Below are 20092 nucleotides of genomic sequence, written 5' to 3'. Positions count from 1 at the left end.
TATTCTTTATCACCTCAGACTCCTCCATTCTTGCCACATGACCTGCCCTTCTTATCCTTCCTGATCGTATGATTTTTGTTACAGGAGCATCGGCGTATATAGTGTGCAATTCTGCGTTGTACCTTTTCCTCCATTGTTCTCTCATATGCACAGGGCCAATTATTCTCCTCAAAGCTTTCGTCTCAGATCCGTCGAGCAGCCTTGCATCGGTTTCCGTCAAGGGCCACATTTCCGAAGCATAAGTGAGAGCTGGTCCAACAAGTGATTTATAAATAGTGAATTTTGTTGGGTGGCTGAGGAGTCTTGACTGGAATAAATTACTCAAGGAGAAATATACCTTATTTGCTGATATCAGCCTAATCTTAATTTCAGTTGAGATGTCATTAAAGCAAGTGACTGTGGAACCAAGATGCTTTTCACACTGAAAATTGATGGCATGTTGGGCTGATATTCTTTTCCACAGGCCATGTATATGGTTTTATCTTCATTTATCGTTAGACCAAGCACAAATTACTATGAATTTTGTATTACTTTAGTTGGTGTGTTGTTAACATATTTTGCAGTGAATATTGCATTGTTTTATGGTATGATTTCTTTTAGTCTGCATTGGCACGAGTTTTCCTGTATGAAGCGACAGCACGAATGATGGCTGGTGCTGCACCAGGACGCACACAACAACTTCTGGACAGAAGTCTTCGACAGCGACATAGTCGTGGATCAATTATCTGTGGAAAAGGTAAGTTTTTGAGTGTGTGTTTTGTTGTACACACAGTTTTCGTCTTGTATTGTAACTTTGAAAGCTTCTTTGTCTCTATGTAACTACTGTAGCCTACATCCATTTGAACCTTCATTCTGTTGTCAGATCTTAGTCTCCCTCTCTAATTTTTGCCACCTTCATAAAAGTCATGATGAAGCCTAAACTAAAATTTTAGTGTTTAAATGGTGTTACTTTTTCATAATGCAAAGGAAGATACAATTTTAGCCATGCCTGTAATTTTCAGTAACTGTAGTAGTATTTTTTCAGGATAAAAGTCAGTCATCAGTTGCAAATAGATTTTATTATGCTTTTGTCATCTTGAGAAGCTCAGTATTGGTTTTACAGATGTCAATACAACGGAACCTCGCATAGTGAGCATATTTCGTTCCAGAATCCTACTCATAGTGCAAAACACTCGTTAAACGAAACAATTTATTTCATATAAATTAATGTAAAATGCATTTTATCTTATTCATGCCATTTATTCAAAGAAAACTTTACATGCAATGTTATGTACTTTATTATTCATGATATATAACTAATTCTTTTTTACTAAAAAGCTATCTGTAGTCATTTGTTTCTGCAGACTCTTCAACCCTTGCCGAAAATGCGACGCAGCATTATCATCAAATAAATTTGCAGCGTACATAACCACTGCTTTATTGGGATGATGATTTTCAGTGTACGATGCAACCAATTTCCATGCTTTCAGCATTTCTCGTATTACACCGAGGATTGCTGCTTTGCTGTTACGCCCTCCTCCTCCTCGTCCTCGTCCTCCTCCTCGTCCTCCTCCTCTTCTTCTGAAGAACTCTCACAACTTCCTGCTGTGAAATACGTTGCAACTCGATAAGCTCTTAGGTTGTCATTTCTTGGGCTGTGATCTTTCATGAGCTCATCAATATCATTGTTATCCACCTGTAGTGATATACTCTTGGCCAAAGACACAATCTTGTTGACTATAGCCTTCGCAGGTACTGACTCAAATGCCTCAGAGTCACATTCAGCAACACACTCCAGCCAAAGCTAATGCGAGCTTGTGCTCCGTCTCCAATGACCTTGTTGTCGAATGGATGTTAAACACTAATCTCCTCCTCCTCCTCCTTGGAATTGATTTTCATTTATCCATATAAGGAGTTTAGATACTCTTGTCCCTCCCTTTGAAGTATCTGTCTCCTGAAACTTGTCCTTGTTCTTGAAGATAGTGCAAATAGTTGATGTAGACCAATTGTATGTGTCTGATAAATCAACAATGCTTACACTACTTTTGTGTTTTTCAGTGATTTTACGTTTCATTTCTAAGGCTACTTCCTTTCTCTTTTGGTCATCGTCTTGCGGCTTTATCTTCGGTGACATTTCTACGAAGGCCATTAAAATTTGCCCGCAAAAAACAATGTGTGAAAACAAGTTTAGAAAAAGTTTGATCCCAAGCTGCACTAAGAGGGCAGTGAAAGAATGCTAAACCCAGACTGCAGTACATACTAAAGACATTGTTTATATGCCACTGCCGACAGTGGAAGGCCTTCGTATTCTTTAATGTTTCCCCTGCCACATGCGAACAGCTGGTGATGTCACACTAAATCGTCATTACTCATTATGTGAAACATTGCTCGTTAAGCAAGTCTTTCTTTACAATTTGTTTTGCTCATTATGCGAATTGCAAGTTATGGGAGGTGCTCGTTAAGTGAGGTTCCATTGTATCTTATCCATAGAAACATAATACCATAGTATGTCCAGAAGTGTACATATTGAATGTGATTATTTTAAACACCAGTTGACAATTTACAGCAAACATTGTTATCTGTGGTCATTTGATACAGTTTAAGGATGAGGAAGATCACAGTTTAGTATCTCATTGACGACACAGTAATTAGTGATGCTCAGTCTTGAAATAAACAAGAAAAGGGAGTTTTTCAAAGGAAGTATTCTAGTACTTGTCTTTAATATATTTACAGACACTATATCAAAATCTAATTTATGAAAACGTAGTCGGAATTTGAACCCCATAATGAATAAATGTAAGTGCAATATCATAACCACTGCACCACATCTCTCTGTGGGCACCATTGAGTTTGGGAGCATGATGTGGATGCTGGTGTCATCAGGAATTCAGGAATTGCAGGTGGCCAACGTCGGTACCAGTGACTTGTGTCACTTTGTATCAGAAGAGATTCTCTCTGGTTTCTAGTGGTTACCAGAAGTGGTAAAGGCTGGCAGTCCTGCTTGCAAGACGAAAGCAGGACTCACTATTTTCAGCACAGTTGACAGGACCAATTGCGGACCTGTTGTACAGAACCGAGTGGATGTTATGAATCAGTGGCTGAGACGGCTCTGCAACCATATAGTCTGTAGATTCCTCAGCTTACATCATAGGGTGGTGGGTTTTTGGATTTTGCTAAATAGGTCAGGAGTTCATTATACGCAGGAGGTGGCTACATGGGTAGCAGGGGCTGTGTGGCATGGACATGGGCAGATTTTTAGGTTAGAGGGTCTCGGGAAACACAAAAAGGACTTCAGTCTGAAAGGGTGCAGGCCAACACAGGAAGAACTTAGATCAAGGAATCACCAGTATAACAGTTATAAATTTCCATAGCTGTGTTGGGAAAGTACCAAAGCTCAAGTGCTAATAGAAAGAACTGATTCTCAAATCGTTATAGGCACTGAAAGCTGGCTAAAGCTGGAGGTAAGTTCACTAGAAATTTTAGCAAAGGACCTAATGGTGTTCAGAAAGGATAGGCTAAAAACAGTTGGTGGTGGTGTATTTGTTGCTGTTAGAAGTGGTTTATCTTGTAGTGCAATTGAAGTAAATAGTTCATGTGAGTTAGTATGGGTAGAGGTCAATAAAATAATAATTGGATCCTTTTACTGACCTCCCAAATCAAATGATACAATTGTTGTAAGGTTCAAAGAAATCTTGATTGTAAATTGAGACATGTACCTGACTCATACAATTATAGTTGGTGGCAACTTCAATTTACCCACAATATGTTGGCAAAAATACATGTTTAAATCCAAAGGTAAGCATAAAACATCATCCGAAATCACGCTAAATGCATTCTCTGAAAATTATTTCAATCTTAAATAGTAAATGGTTGTGAACTCACACTGGATCTCTCAGCATAATCCTGAACTAATAACAAGCAAGGAAATGGATACAGGGATTAGTGAACACACGGCTGTTATTGCGAGACTGATTACCGTAACTCCAAATCCTTCAAAAATAAAAGAAAACTATACATGTTCAAAAAAGAAGATAAAAATTTACTTGATACCTTCCTGAAAGACAATCTCCATTCCTTCCAGATTAACAATGTAAGTGTAGACCAAATGTGGCCTGAATTCAAAGAAATAGTATTGATAACTATTCAGAGCTTTATACCTTATAAATTGACGAACAATGGAGCTGATCCCCCTTGGTATGCAGAACAGTGCTGCAAAAACAATGAAAAAACATGCCAAATTTAAATGAATGCAAAATCCCCAAGACTGACTATCTTTTACAGAAGCTCAAAATTTATTGCAGACTTAAATGTGAGATGCTTATAATAGTTTCCACAACAAAACTTTCTCAAAACCTGGCAGAAACGCCAAAGAGATTCCGGTAATACGTATAAAGTATGCTAGCAGCAATATAAAAATGCAGTAAATGAAGCAGGCAAAAAGGAATACAAACGTCTCAAAAATGAGATCGACAGGAAGTGCAAAATGGCTAAGCAGGGATGGCTAGAGGACAAATGTAAGGATGTAGAGGCCTATCTCACTAGGGGTAAGATAGATACTGCCTACAGGAAAATTAAAGAGACCTTTGGAGATAAGAGAACCACATGTATGAACATCAAGAGCTCAGATGGAAACCCAGTTCTAAGCAAAGAAGGGAAAGCAGAAAGGTGGAAGGAGTATATAGAGGGTCTATACAAGGGCGATGCATTTGAGGACAATATTATGAAAATGGAAGAGGATGTAGATGAAGATGAAATGGGAGATACGATACTGCGTGAAGAGTTTGACAGAGCACTGAAGGACCTGAGTCGAAACAAGGCCCCCGGAGTAGACAACATTCCATTGGAACTACTGACGGCCTTGGGAGAGCCAGTCCTGACAAAACTCTACCATCTGGTGAGCAAGATGTATGAAATAGGTGAAATACCCTCAGACTTCAAGAAGAATATAATAATTCCAATCCCAAAGAAAGCAGGTGTTGACAGATGTGAAAATTACCGAACTATCAGTTTAACAAGTCACAGCTGCAAAATACTAACACGAATTCTTTACAGACGAATGGAAAAACTAGTAGAAGCCAACCTCGAGGAAGATCAGTTTGGATTCCGTAGAAACACTGGAACACGTGAGGCAATACTGACCTTACGACTCATCTTAGAAGAAAGATTAAGGAAAGGCAAACCTACGTTTCTAGCATTTGTAGACTTAGAGAAAGCTTTTGACAATGTTGACTGGAATACTCTCTTTCAAATTCTAAAGGTGGCAGGGGTAAAATACAGGGAGCGAAAGGCTATTTACAATTTGTACAGAAATCAGATGGCAGTTACAAGAGTCGAGGGACATTAGAGGGAAGAAGTGGTTGGGAAGGGAGTGAGACAGGGTTGTAGCCTCTACCCGATGTTGTTCAATCTGTATATTGAGCAAGCAGTAATGGAAACAAAAGAAAAATTCGGAGTAGGTATTAAAATTCATGGAGAAGAAATAAAAACTTTGAGGTTCGCCGATGACATTGTAATTCTGTCAGAGACAGCAAAGGACTTGGAAGAGCAGTTGAATGGAATGGACAGTGTCTTGAAAGGAGGATATAAGATGAACATCAACAAAAGCAAAACAAGGATAATGGAATGTAGTCTAATTAAGTCGGGTGATGCTGAGGGAATTAGATTAGGAAATGAGGCACTTAAAGTAGTAAAGGAGTTTTGCTATTTGGGGAGCAAAATAACTGATGATGGTCGAAGTAGAGAGGATATAAAATGTAGACTGGCAATAGCAAGGAAAGCGTTTCTGAAGAAGAGAAATTTGTTAACATCCAGTATTGATTTAAGTGTCAGGAAGTCATTTCTGAAAGTATTCGTATGGAGTGTGGCCATGTATGGAAGTGAAACATGGACGATAAATAGTGTGGACAAGAAGAAAATAGAAGCTTTCGAAATGTGGTGCTACAGAAGAATGCTGAAGATTAGATGGGTAGATCACATAACTAATGAGGAAGTATTGAATAGGATTGGGGAGAAGAGAAGTTTGTGGCACAACTTGACCAGAAGAAGGGATCGGTTGGTAGGACATGTTCTGAGGCATCAAGGGATCACCAATTTAGTATTGGAGGGCAGCGTGGAGGGTAAAAATCGTAGAGGGAGACCAAGAGATGAATACACTAAGCAGATTCAGAAGGATGTAGGTTGCAGTAGGTACTGGGAGGTGAAAAAACTTGCACAGGATAGAGTAGCATGGAGAGCTGCATCAAACCAGTCTCAGGACTGAAGACCACAACAACAACAACAGCAGCAAGACATAATAAGTGCCTTCTCTGCGTGATAGGAATGGAGATAATATCAGTTACATTGTTGCTAAAACAGGTTATTAATCACAGCCTTCTGAAATTCTTTCACTGATGAAGATGAAGTAGATATTCCATAATTCTAATGCTGACAATGTGAGTAGATATGCCCAGAGTAGTGAAGCAACTTAAATCACTTAATAAAAGCAAGTCTTGCAGCCAAACTGTATACCAATTAGGTTCCTTTCAGAGTATGTTAATGCAGTAGCTCCATACTTAACAATTAAATACAATCGCTCACTCGATAAAAGATCTGTACTCAAAGACTTAACAGTTGAACAGGTCACACCAATATTAAAGAAAGGCAACAGGAGTAATCCACTAAATTACGGGCCTATATTATTAATGTCAACATGGAGCAAGATTTTTTAACATGTATTGTGTTTGAACATTATGAATTACCTCGAAGAGAATTGTCCATTGACACACAGTCAACACAGATTTAGAAAACTTTGTTCTTGTGAAACATAACTAGCTGTTTACTCATGCGAATTGTTGAGTGCAATTGGCAAGGGATTTCAAATTGATTCCACATTTCTAGATTTCCAGAAGGCTTTTGATGCTGTACCTCACAAGCAGCTTGTAATCATGTTGCGTGCTTATGGGAATATCATGTCAGTTATGCTACTGGATTTGTGATTTGCTCTCAGAGAGGTCACAGTTTGTAGTAACAGACAGAAAGTAATCGAGTAAAACAGAAGTGATTTCTGGCATTCCCCAAGGCCCTCTGCTGTTTGTTATCTGTATAAATGATTTAGGAGATAATCTGAGCAGCAATCTTAGGTTGCTTGCAGACGATGCAGTCATTTATCATCTAGAAAAGTCATTAGAAGATAAAAACAAATTGCAAAAGGATGTAGATAAGATATCTGTATGGTGCGAAAATTGGCAATTGACCCTAAATAGTGGAAACACCTAGAAGATGTAACAGCTCTATTAGAGGGACTGCCTACACTATGATTGTTTGTCCTGTTTTGGAGTACTGCTGTGCAGTGTGGGATTCTTATCAGATACGATTTAGTACATTGAGCAAGTTCAAAGCAGAGTAGGATATTTTGTATTGTTGAGAAATAGGGGAGAGTGTGTCATGGACATGATACAGTATTTCGGGTGGACATAATTAATCAAAGGTGTTTCTTGTTGCGGCGGGATCTTCTCACGAAATTAGTAACACTATTTAAGCACTAAAATTTTAGTTTAGGCTTGATCATGACTTTTATGAAGGTGGTAAAAATTAGAGAGGGAGACCAAGATCTGACAACAGAATGAAGCTTCCTGGCAGATTAAAACTGTGTGCCCGACCGAGACTCGAACTCGGGACCTTTGCCTTTCGCGGGCAAGTGCTCTACCAACTGAGCTACCGAAGCACGACTCACGCCCGGTACTCACAGCTTTACTTCTGCCAGTACCTCGTCTCCTACCTTCCAAACTTTACAGAAGCTCTCCTGCGAACCTTGCAGAACTAGCACTCCTGAAAGAAAGGATATTGCGGAGACATGGCTTAGCCACAGCCTGGGGGATGTTCTGGAAATCAGGTGGGTGCTTTCACACGTGGCTCTGCCTTTGATCGTGTACATCTTCCGGGTTACAGGACTGGAGTAGGTGGTGGTGGGAGGGTGCATGGGACAGGTTTTACACCAGGGGCGGTTACAAGGATAGGAGCCAGAGGGTAGGGAAGGTGGTTTGGGGATTTCATAGGGATGAACCAAGAGGTTAGGAAGGTTAGGTAGGTGGCGGAAAGACGCTCTTGGTGGAGTGGGGAGGATTTCATGAAGGATGGATCTCATTTCAGGGCAGGATTTGAGGAAGTCGTATCCCTGCTGGATAGCCACATTCAGAGTCTGATCCAGTCGTAGAAAGTATCCTGTCACAAGTGGCGCACTTTTGTGGTTCTTCTGTGGGAGGTTCTGGGTTTGAGGGGATGAGGAAGTGGCTCTGGTTATTTGCTTCTGTACCAGGTCGGGAGGGTAGTTGCGGGATGCGAAAGCTGTTTTCAGGTTGTTGGTGTAAAGGTTCAGGGATTCAGTACTGGAGCAGATTCGTTTGCCATGAAGACCTAAGCTGTAGGGAAGGGACCGTTTGATGTGGAAGGGGTGGTAGCTGTCATAATGGAGGTACTGTTGCTTGTCGGTGAGTTTGATGTGGACGGATGTGTGAGGCTGGCCATTCGACAGATGGAAGTCAATGTTGAAAGTGGCATGGGATTTGGAGTAGGACCAGGTGAATCTGATGGAACCAAAGGAGTTGAGGTTGGAGAGGAAATTCTGGAGTTGTTCTTCACTGTGAGTTCAGATCATGAAGATGTCATCAATAAATCTGTACCAAACTTTGGGTTGGCAGGCCTGGGTGGCCAAGAAAGCTTCCTCTAAGCGACCTATAAATAAGTTGGCGTACGAGGCGACCATCCTGGTACCCATGGCTGTTCACTTTAATTGTTGGTTTGTGTGGCCTTCAAAAGTGAAGAAGTTGTGAGTTAGGATGAAGCTGGCTAAGGTAATGAGGAAAGAGGTTTTAGGTAGGGTGGCAGGTGATCGGCGTGAAAGGAAGTGCTCCATTGCAGCGAGGCCCTGGACGTGCGGGATATTTGTGTATTGGGAAGTGGCATCAATGGTCAAGGGACTGCGTCAGCTTTCAGACAACACTACATACAAAGTTTGCCAAGGTAATCCCATTCCGCCTCGACTGACATCTCTGCCCAAACTCTTTGCCTTTACATATGTCTGCCTGTGTCTGTATATGTGCGGATGGATATGTGTGTGTGTGTGTGTGTGCGCGCGTGAGTGTATACCTGTCCCTTTTTCCCCCTAAGGTAAGTTTTTCCGCTCCCGGGATTGGAGTGATTCCTTACCCTCTCCCTTAAAACCCACATTCTTTCGTCTTTCCCTCTCCTTCCCTCTTTCCTGATGAAGCATCCGTGGGTTGCGAAAGCTTGAAATTTGTGTGTGTGTTTGTGTGTTTTTTATTGTGTCTATCTACCAGCGCTTTCTCGTGTGGTAAGTCACAGCATCTTTGTTTTTTAGTATATTTTTCCCAAGTGGAATGCTTCTTCCTATTTTATTCATAAATTTGTATTTATATAGATAATGAAAATCATTTAAGTTATTACTTACACAACACAATTCAAAATTGTGAATGTACCTGTAGTTTCAGAATGAGTGTCCAATACATGTATCAGTAGTCCGATGCATACTATTGAATGTGTCGGGTAGCAATGTGAAAATATTGTATGCCGTGAGCTTCACAGTTTGTATGAATTTTATAAAGGACACTTTATAAGTATTTATGTACGGGCTGGTATTTGAGCATACCTACACTTACGTCTACAGGATGTTCAGAAATTCCTATTACAAACTTCTTGGACTTACAGAAGGAACTGAGTGCATAATATTTTGAATAGGAACACATGCCCAGAGGCATACTATTTCCACACTACAACCATTGAAAACATTTTATATGGAGGTATGCAATAGGGTAGTCATGGTGTTTGTGGGGAGGGGGGGGGGGGGTTATTTCAGATCAGCTAATGATCATTTCACATCTGTCCTACCTCTCTGACTTGGTTCAAGCCTCATTTACGTGTCTACGAGTGTTAGTACAACATGGTTGAGAACACATTAGCAGACCACAACATGATCTTTCTGAATATCAAAGTTCATGGTAATGAAAGAGATGCCCATCACCTTCTTAGAGATCGTTATCTACAACTTCCAACTCCACAGCGTACCTTTTTCACCACAATCATGCAATGGCTTCGAGAGATGATTCCAGCACCATCAGCAGGTATTACTGTGTTGCTCCAAGGAGATTCCACATATCATAGTTGGAATAGGCTATCGCCATCACTTTCTTCAAGATCGGTATCTACAACATTCAACTCCATAGCGTACTCTTTTCGCCACAATTATGCAATGGCTTTGAGAGAGGACATCCACCACCATCATCAGGTGTGACTGTGGTGCTTCAAGGAGATTCCACAAGCCCAAGTTGGAAGAGGCCGTACTGCACACATTGAAGAGGACCTGTCGAGTATATGAGCAGTTCCTTAGCTATTAATGAGTGGTGCTGTAAACAAGTGATATACTGGCTCACGCCTAAACAATTACTTGTAAAGGTGGTCACATTACCGACATGTTTTTCAAACGGTTGCAGCACAGAAACATTATGTTTCCGGACATGAGTTCCAGTTCGAAATACTATTACTCACTTCCTTCTATGAGTCCTAGAAGTTTGTAATTAGAATTTCTGAACACCCTGTATACTCTCCTGTATACTCAGCAAGCCACCTAAGGTGTTTGTTGGAGAGTACTTTGTGTACCACTGTCACAAATAGTTTATGGGGAGAATGAGTGCCAATAAACCTCCATGTGGGCTTGAATCTTGCTAATTTTATGTTCCTGGTCTTTTCACGAGATACACATAGGAGGAATCAGTATGTTTGTTGATGATTCTAAGAATATGCCCCTTGGAACTTTAACAATAAACTGCAACTTGAAGCAGAACATCTTTCTTGCAGCTTCGCCCACTGGAGTTGGTTGATTATCTCTGGGATCTGTAACGAAATGTGCTACTCTTCTTAGGATCTTCTCAACTTCCTCTTATCAGTCCTGTCTGGTAAAAATCCAGTACTGGCGAGCAGTATTCAAGTATTGGTTGAATGAGCATTATGTATGCTACTTCCTTTATTGATGGACTACATTTCATGAGGATTATTCCAGTGAATCTGTCTGACATCTGCCTTACTCTTGATTAATTTTGTGTGGTCGTTCCACATCGGATCTTTCTGTACACATACTCTTAGATGTTTTATGGGAGTAACTGCTTACTGGGATTGTTCTGCAATTGTGTAATCATGTAATAAATGGTCTCCCTATTTATTTGCAGTATGTTACATTCATTTACATTGAGAGTCTTTTGCCATTCCTTGAAACAAGTGTCAATCCTCTGCAGGGGTCCTGCATTTCGCTACAGTTTCCTAGCATTGCAACTCCCCCATATATAACATCATCATCTGCAAAACACCTCATGGAACTCCCAAAGTTATTTACTGGATCATTTATATGTTGTTGTTGTTGTTGTTGTTGTTGTGGTCTACAGTCCTGAGACTGGTTTGATACAGCTCTCCATACTACTCAATCCTGTGCAAGCTTCATCATCTCCCAGTACCTACTGCAGCCTACATCCTTCTGAATCTGCTTAGTGTATTCATCTCTTGGTCTCCCCCTACGATTTTTACCCTCCATGCTGCCCTCCAGTACCAAATAGGTGATCCCTTGATGCCTCAGAACATGTCCTACCAACCGATCCCTTCTTCTAGTCAAGTTGTGCCACAAACTCCTCTTCTCCCCAATTCTATTCAATACCTCCTCATTACTTATGTGATCTACCCATCTAATCTTCAGCATTCTTCTGTAGCACCACATTTGGAAAGCTTCTATTCTCTTCTTGTCCGAACTATTTATCGTCCATGTTTCACTTCCATACATGGCTACACTCCATACAAATACTTTCAGAAACAACTTCCTGACACTTATATCTATACTGGATGTTAACAAATTTCTCTTCTTCAGAAACGCTTTCCTTGCCATTGCCAGCCTACATTTTATATCCTCTCTACTTCGACCATCATCAGTTATTTTGCTCCCCAAATAGCAAAACTTCAAGTGTCTCATTTCCTAATCTAATTCCCTCAGCATCACCCGACTTAATTCGACTACATTCCATTATCCTCGTTTTGCTTTTGTTGATGTTCATCTTCTACCCTCCTTTCAAGACACTGTCCATTCAGTTCAACTGCTCTTCCAAGTCCTTTGCTGTCTCTGACAGAATTACAATGTCATCGGCAAACCTCATTTATATATATTGTCAAAAGTAACGTTCCTGTAAACCTGCCTGGGGCACTTCTGAAGTTACTTTTACTTCTGAGGACTTCTCTCCATTCAGGATGAAATGTTGTGTTCTCTTTGCAAGAAACTCTTCAGTCCATTCACACAGTTGGTCTGATGCTATGTACACTAGCATTTTATTCATTAGGCAGCAGTTTGGAACTGTATCAAATGGCTTCTTGAAGTAAAGAAACATTGTATCTACCTGGGTGCCAAGCATTTACTGATTTCTGGACTTCACATGTTCATTATTTTGGGAACACATCTTGAGTCCTACAGAGGAGTTTTTCAGCCTCCAGGAATGTCATAAAATGCGAGCATAAAATGTGTTCCAAAACTGACCAATGTCAGAGATATAAGCCTATAGTTTTGCTTGTCTGTTCAGCAGTGCTTCTTGCAAATGGGAATGACCTATGCTTTTTTCCAATAATCATCTACATCTACCCCCTGCAAACCACTGTGAACTACATGGCAGAGAGTACATTCCATTCACTTTTGGCGAACAAGAAGAATGATTGTTTGAATGCCTCTGTGTGTGCTGTAAATATTCTAATCTTATCCTCACAGTCTCTGTGAGAGCGATATGCAAGAGATTGTAGTATATTCATAGAGTCAACATTTAAAGCCGATTCTTGAAAATTTGGTATTAAACTTTCTCGCGATAGTTTACATCTATCTTCAAGACTCTGCCAGTTCAGTTTCTTCAGCATCTGTGCAAAACTTTTCCCCAGGTTAAACAAACCTGTGACTATTCACGATGTCCTGATATGTGTATGTTCAATATCCCATGTTATTCCTGTTTGGTATGGGTTCCACACACTTGAGATACATTCTAGAATGGGTCGTACAAGTGATTTGTAAACAGTCTCCTTTTTAGACTGATTGCGCTTCCCAGTTTCCTACCAATAAATTGAAGTGTGCCACCTGCTTTATCCAGAATTGAACTTATGATCACAGAGGCACATTCCATTTCGTAGCCCCACAAAGTGTTACATCCAGATATTTGTAACACTTGGCCAATTCCAAATGTGACTTATTGATATTATAGTCACAGGATACTATGTATTTTTTCATTTTGTTAAGTGCACAGCTTTACATTTCTGAACATTTAAAGCAAGTTGCCTATTTTTACCACTTTGAAATCTTAACAAGATCTGACTAAATATTTACTCAGTTTCTTTCACAGTTCTTCATTATAGATAACTGCAGAAGTGCAGAACGTCTGAGGTTACTATTAATATTATCTGAAGGGTCATTTAGATACAACATACTGCATCATCTGCAAAAAGTCTGAGGTTAGTATTAATATTGTCCGTAAGGTCATTAATATACAACATGAACAGCAAGGGTCTTGACACACTTCCTGGGGCACACCCAAAGTTACTTCTACATCTGACGACGACAATTCCCCAACCAAGATAACGTGCTGTGTTCTCCATACCGATAAGTCATCAATCCAGTCACAAATTTCACTTGATACCCCATATGATCAAACTTTTGACAATAAGTGTAGATGTGGTGTGTCAAATGCTTTTTGGAAATCAAGAAATACTGTGCCTACCTGACTCCCACCCTCAGACTTCGAGAAGAATATAATAATTCCAATCCCAAAGAAGGCAGGTGTTGACAGATGTGAAAATTACTGAACTATCAGTTTAATAAGTCACAGCTGCAAAATACTAACGCGAATTCTTTACCGACGAATGGAAAAACTGGTAGAAACGGACCTCGGGGAAGATCAGTTTGGATTCCGTAGAAATGTTGGAACACGTGAGGCAATACTAACCTTACGACTTATCTTAGAAGAAAGAGTAAGAAAAGGCAAACCTACGTTTCTAGCATTTGTAGACTTAGAGAAAGCTTTTGACAATGTTAACTGGAATACTCTCTTTCAAATTCTGAAGGTGGCAGGGGTAAAATACAGGGAGCGAAAGGCTGTTTTCAATTTTTACAGAAACCAGATGGCAGTTGTAAGAGTCGAGGGGCATGAAAGGGAAGCAGTGGTTGGGAAGGGAGTGAGACAGGGTTGTAGCCTCTCCCCGATGTTGTTCAATCTGTATATTGAGCAAGCAGTAAAGGAAACAAAAGAAAAATTGGGAGTAGGTATTAAATTTCATGGAGAAGAAATAAAAACTTTGAGGTTCGCTGATGACATTGTAATTCTGTCAGAGACAGCAAAGGACTTGGAAGAGCAGTTGAACGGAATGGTCAGTGTCTTGAAAGGAGGATATAAGATGAACATCAACAAAAGCAAAACGAGGATAATGGAATGTAGTCAAATTAAATCGGGTGATGCTGAGGGAATTAGATTAGGAAATGAGACACTTAAAGTAGTAAAGGAGTTTTGCTATTTGGAGAACAAAATAACTGATGATGGTCGAAGTAGAGAGGATATAAAATATAGACTGGCAATGGTAAGGAAAGCGTTTCTGAAGAAGAGAAATTTGTTAACAATGAGTATAGATTTAGTGTCAGGAAGTCGTTTCTGAAAGTATTTGTGTGGAGTGTAGCCATGTATGGAAGTGAAATATGGACGATAAATAGCTTAGACAAGAAGAGAATAGAAGCTTTCGAAATGTGGTGCTACAGAAGAATGCTGAAGATTAGATGGGTCTGTCACGTAACTGATGAGGAGGTATTGAATAGAATTGGGGAGGAGTTTGTGGCACAACTTGACAAGAAGAAGGGACCGGTTGACAGGACATGTCTTGAGGCATCAAGGGGTCACAAATTTAGAATTGGAGGGCAGCGTGGAGGGTAAAAATCGTAGAGCGAGACCAAGAGATGAATACATTAAGCAGATTCAGAAGGATGTAGGTTGCAGTAAGTACTGGGAGATGAAGAAGCTTGCACAGGATAGAGTAGCATGGAGAGCTGCATCAAACCAGTCTCAGGACTGAAGACCACAACAACAACAACAACAACAACAACAACAACAACCTGACTCCCATGATCTATAGCTTTCAGTATGTAATGTGAGGAAAGTATGAGTTGAGTTTCATATGATAAACTGTTTTGGAATATGTGCTGGTTGGCATGGAGGAGGTGTTTCTGTTCAAGATACCTCATTATGTTTAAGTATGTTCAAAAATTCTACAACAAATTGATGACAAAGATATCGGATGTTAGTTTTGTGGATCAGTTTTACTACTCTTCTTGTAGACAGGTGTGACCTGTGCTTTCTTCCAACTAACTCAACTGCAAATTCAGTATGGAATCTTATAGGGATTCCATTGGGCCCTGGAGCTGTATTCAGTTTTAATGATTTCAGATGTTTCTCAATGCCACCGACCCAATATTCATTTCACTAATCTTATTAGTGGTTGAGGATTAAATTGGGACTGTTCTCCTGGGTTTTCCTTTGTAAAGGAACATTGGAAAATACAGTTAAGCATTTCAGCTTTAGCTTTGCCGCCCTCTATTTCAGTTCCTGTCTCATTCGCTGGGGACTGAACTCTAACTTTGGTGCCACTAACAGCCTTTACATACAACCAGAATTTCTTTTGATTTTGTGAAAGATCATTTGACAACATTCTGCTTCAGTAGTCATTGAAGGCTTCACGCATTTCTCTCTTGACAGCCAAGTGCATTTCATTCAACATCTCTGTATCTATAATCCTATGCTTTGTTTTGCACCTGTTATGCAGTAGTTTGTTTCTTTAGAAGTTTCCTTATAGAGTGTGTATACTATGGAGGGTCCATCCCATTACGAGCCATTATACTGGGTAGATATCTATCCAAAGTAGCTTGGGCCATAGTTCCTCTACATGCTTCTGTCCCGTGCTGAAAGTTTCAAATTCATCATTGAGATGTGACACTACTGATTTTTGATCTAGTTTACTGAATACGTATACCTTTCTGCTTGTTTTAGTTGTCCTTTGTACTTTGGTAATCATTGTTGCCACAGCTGCTATGTTTTTTCTTTTTTTTTCTTTTCTTCCCTTCTTGGTCACTGATACCAGTTTTAATGTGGACACCCTCAAAGACATCAGGTCTGTTTGTTGTCATTTGATCCAATATTTTTCCACTGTGAGTAGGGTTCCAAACTACCTATTCCAGGTAGTTTTCAGAGAAGACATTTAGTAATGTTTCACAGGATCTCTTATCACATGCGCCACTAACAAAGCTGTAATTTTCCCAATTGATTGTTGGATGATTGAAATCTCCACCAATGATTACAGGATGGTGGGGGAACTTCAGTACAAGTGAACTGAAGTTTTCTCTAAAGTTTTTGGTTACACCAGGAGATGAGTCTGGTGGGTGATACAAGGATCCAATTACCATTTTATGTCTGCCCAAACAGTCTCACATCCAGCTTCAATTTCTATTTTGGTGGATCAGGAACACTTTGCTCCCCCAAAGAACTACAGCACACATCTGCTGGAAGAGGGCAAATTCTTTCGCATACTCTATGTAGAATCATAATGATATCCTGTCAGGTCGAGCAGCTGGCTCTGTAATGAGGTATTTCTGTTTCTTTTTATCCCAGGTTCACTGTGTCTGCTATCAACTTTTTTTTTGGTGGGACAATTTAAAGGAGGCACAACAGTGCAATCCTTCTTTGTAAAACAGTTTTGGAAAAATTTGTTTAATATCTTAACCTTTTCTGTGTTGTGCTCAGTTTCAAAGCCATTATGGTCTCAGAGTATTTGGTATGATGGCTTTGACCCTTTTACTGATTTAATAGAAGACCAAAACTTTTTAGGTTTTCTGTCATCTCAGTAGGCAGAATTTTACCTTTGAATTAGTTGAACTCTTCGCACACGGCTCTCCTTGCGTTAATTTTAGTTACTTTTAATTTTTGTTTTTCTGTGAGGCTTTGGTAGCAGTTCTTTTAACACAACTGTCAAATCAGGCAGGTCTTTTGCAACCCTCATTATTTTGTTCAGCACATACCTGTTGAAAGTCTGTTGTAAAATGCTCTTGAACTTTGTCCACTGATACTCAGTGTTATTCGTGCTGCAGATAAAATTTTCTCCCCCCCCCCCCCCTCCCCCTCCCCCTCCCCCTCCCCCAAGTAGGAAGATCTTCCTGGGTTTCTTTGTATTCCTATTTACAGCTGATTCAGTGACACCGTTGTAAAGGTACATGTTGATATAAAGCATAAGAATTTGTCTCACTTTCATTTTACTAGACTGATGAAAGATTTTCATGTGAAAAACGTGACTTGAATTAGTGGTAGTGTAAAGAGCATGTACTTTGCTCGGATTTTCTTGGAATTTATGAACAGATATGAGAAAGAAAAATGTGGGTACAGTGCAGAAAGCAATGATAGATGTGTAACTTGGACAGGCCAGTGAGGTGCCACTTGCACTTGGCAGTCATGCTTTTCAGTGGACCACAAACGAGAGGGGCCTGGCGACAGTGGTCACGTACTAAAGAAAAATGAATGTTGTTGTATAAAGTCTATGCCGTACAATCTCGAGTTAAATACAGAGGTATGGTTTTAGTCAAGCATTGAAGCATCATTTATGAACATGTTGTCTGAAAAACTTTATTAATTATCAGTTGTTGTGAGTTGAGAATTTATTTGAATACAGAAGAACTATGGAAACAGTGTTTTGTGATTTTGTAGTGAGTTGTTTAAATGCAGAAGTTCTCTTATAGCACTCTCCCTCTGCATTTAGAAAAGAAGTCAGCGGTCAAATACGCGGCACTGCATAACAGGACCACAACATTAAGAGAAAACAAGACAGTGACTGGGAAATTAGGAAAAGAAGGTAACTGTTGTTACAGGAAACGAATAAAGACAAGGCATCTCACAATAAATTGAGCACTTGAAATCAACCCACAACAAGAATAACGCTTCACCGTAACTGCATTATCCTCCCTGTTCTACACTGAGTTGAAAAGTTTGTCTCTTTTGTGACTAGCAGATCTAATGTTATATTCAAGAGTCAGTTCTCTGATTAACTGCTCAAGGTAATTTTTAGGTAAAGCACATAGAACAAGTTCACATGATTCTTTGTGCCTGCTATCTGGTAAGTTAAAATCTCCACCTAAAACTGTAACATAACCAAGGAATTGACACGAAATATTCTCAAAGTTTCTCCTCAAGTGTTCCGCTACTACTGATACTGAGGCAAGGGGTCTACAAAAGCATCTGATGACCATGTTCGATTCATCTCTAAAACTTGTCTTCATCCAAATTATTTCACATTCGGTATCTGTACTAATCTCACTAGACATTATCCTTTTTTTCCCCTCCAGCTATATACATACCTCCACCACCAGTATTCAACTTATCTTCGTGGTATATTGTGATAAATAGTGTATGCTGTGTATGTGTGCATCATGTTTCATAGTTTTAGCATGTACAAATGATGATCCATGTATCACAGAGATCCACAGCATTCTAACAGGCAGAGAGATTTCTACATGACGTGTTGTTTGATGCAGATGTGCACAATGGATTATATGCCACTGATGACGGGGCTATACGCCTGAATACTGGTCTGGCAAGTAAATGATTTTGAAATGCGCAGGATGTCCGTTGTCAACTAGTTAACATCTTGTTATCAATTTGGTCAACACGACATACTTCCAGAGAAGGAGATGATGTAAAAACAAGTTCATTATTTGCAGGTAAATGGATATGTCTTGAGAAAGTGAAGAACTTTTAACAATTGGTCTCTTCCATTTATCACACAGTGTAATATTTATGAAATGTTCAGAAAAGTTGCACAGCAAATCATTTTTATTGCACAGGCTTTAACCCTAGGATGCCCAAGCCCTTTTTCCTAACTTGGATGCCTAAGGGGGGGGAAGGGGGGTGTTTGACAAGCCCACAGGTATTAAATAAGTTTACTGACGAAAAATTACAACTTTGAAAGTGGTTTATGTATTTTAACTAAGGCATCGGTTTGTTACAAATATTGGATTGAGTGAATAAAAAATTGACATATTACAATACAAAATACAGATGTGTTCATATACATTAGACTACTCCGAATCCTCAACTTCAAGGCAAGAGACACACTTCACAGTTTTTTCTGAATGTGTGTTACACACGTTAATGACACTGTGCACAATACTGCTTTGGTTTACTTAGATTGTTGTACTTCTGCTTCTTTGTTTTAGCTTTTCTTATACAAATATGGCACCAACCTTTCCCCGCAGGAGGCTGACTTGCTTCTGTCGTCACTTCTTTGATTTTCTTTTGTAGAATAGCCTCCATTGATTGAACAATTTGGTTAGATAACCCTCTTGCATTGGCACTTCTTTCTTCTACCAGCAATTTCACTAGATCCATCCCAGCTTGCAGAAGGTAAAGTTTCCATTTGTTGTGTCTCTTTTCATTCCATCTTGGATGTTGCTGGATGAATATGGTGGTTGCATTGATAGCACAAATGTCGATGAGAGAGTAAAATACAGATAGAGGTCATCTCTTTGTTCCCCTCTTGCAGGTGTACATATGCGCCATTTGATCAATGGTATCAATTCCACCTTTAGTGGAATTATAATATGCATTTATCTCAGTTTTATTCTTCTCTCCTCCAACAGCGCCTTTACCTTGGTGCATTGTTGACAGCATCGGTAAGTTTTTATTTGGTTTCGTTTTTGCTATGTACGGCACCAAAGTTACTGGATGCCTACCTGTTGATGGGTGTGTGAACAAGAACATTGATGAATATAGCTCTCGATTTGATGTGTTCGCTTCCTGTTTGACTGGGGAGTTCCTACTGTAGTAACTTTGTAGTCTTGGTATAACTCTTCCGCCAAATCCACCGATGTGTAGTATCGGTCTGTAGTAATATTTCGACCAGTATTTTTCACAGGTGCTACCAGACGTTTGACGACAGCTGCTGAACCCCATTCTTCTTTCGACTAATTCTGAACATTATCTGCATAGGGTTCCGTATTCAAGTTGTATCTGTCAACTGCTTCGGACATCAT

The 20092-nt window shown here is 39.8% G+C and overlaps 1 protein-coding gene across 1 annotated transcript in view; it reads left to right on the top strand.

Annotated features, from left to right (window-relative positions):
• The window catches only part of LOC124804820 (sterol regulatory element-binding protein 1), a 94471-nt gene that overhangs the window by 67593 nt on the left and 6786 nt on the right, over positions 1 to 20092 (top strand). Inside the window, exon 14 of the mRNA XM_047265160.1 lies at positions 601 to 736. Coding sequence (XP_047121116.1) covers positions 601 to 736 — 136 coding nt within the window. The remainder of the gene's footprint in view (positions 1 to 600; positions 737 to 20092) is intronic.

Source organism: Schistocerca piceifrons, chromosome 7, assembly GCF_021461385.2.
Source record: "Schistocerca piceifrons isolate TAMUIC-IGC-003096 chromosome 7, iqSchPice1.1, whole genome shotgun sequence".
NCBI classification, from domain to species: Eukaryota; Metazoa; Arthropoda; class Insecta; order Orthoptera; family Acrididae; genus Schistocerca; species Schistocerca piceifrons.
The sequence above is the reverse complement of the archived record's forward strand: the minus strand, read 5'-3'. Positions and strand labels throughout refer to the sequence as shown.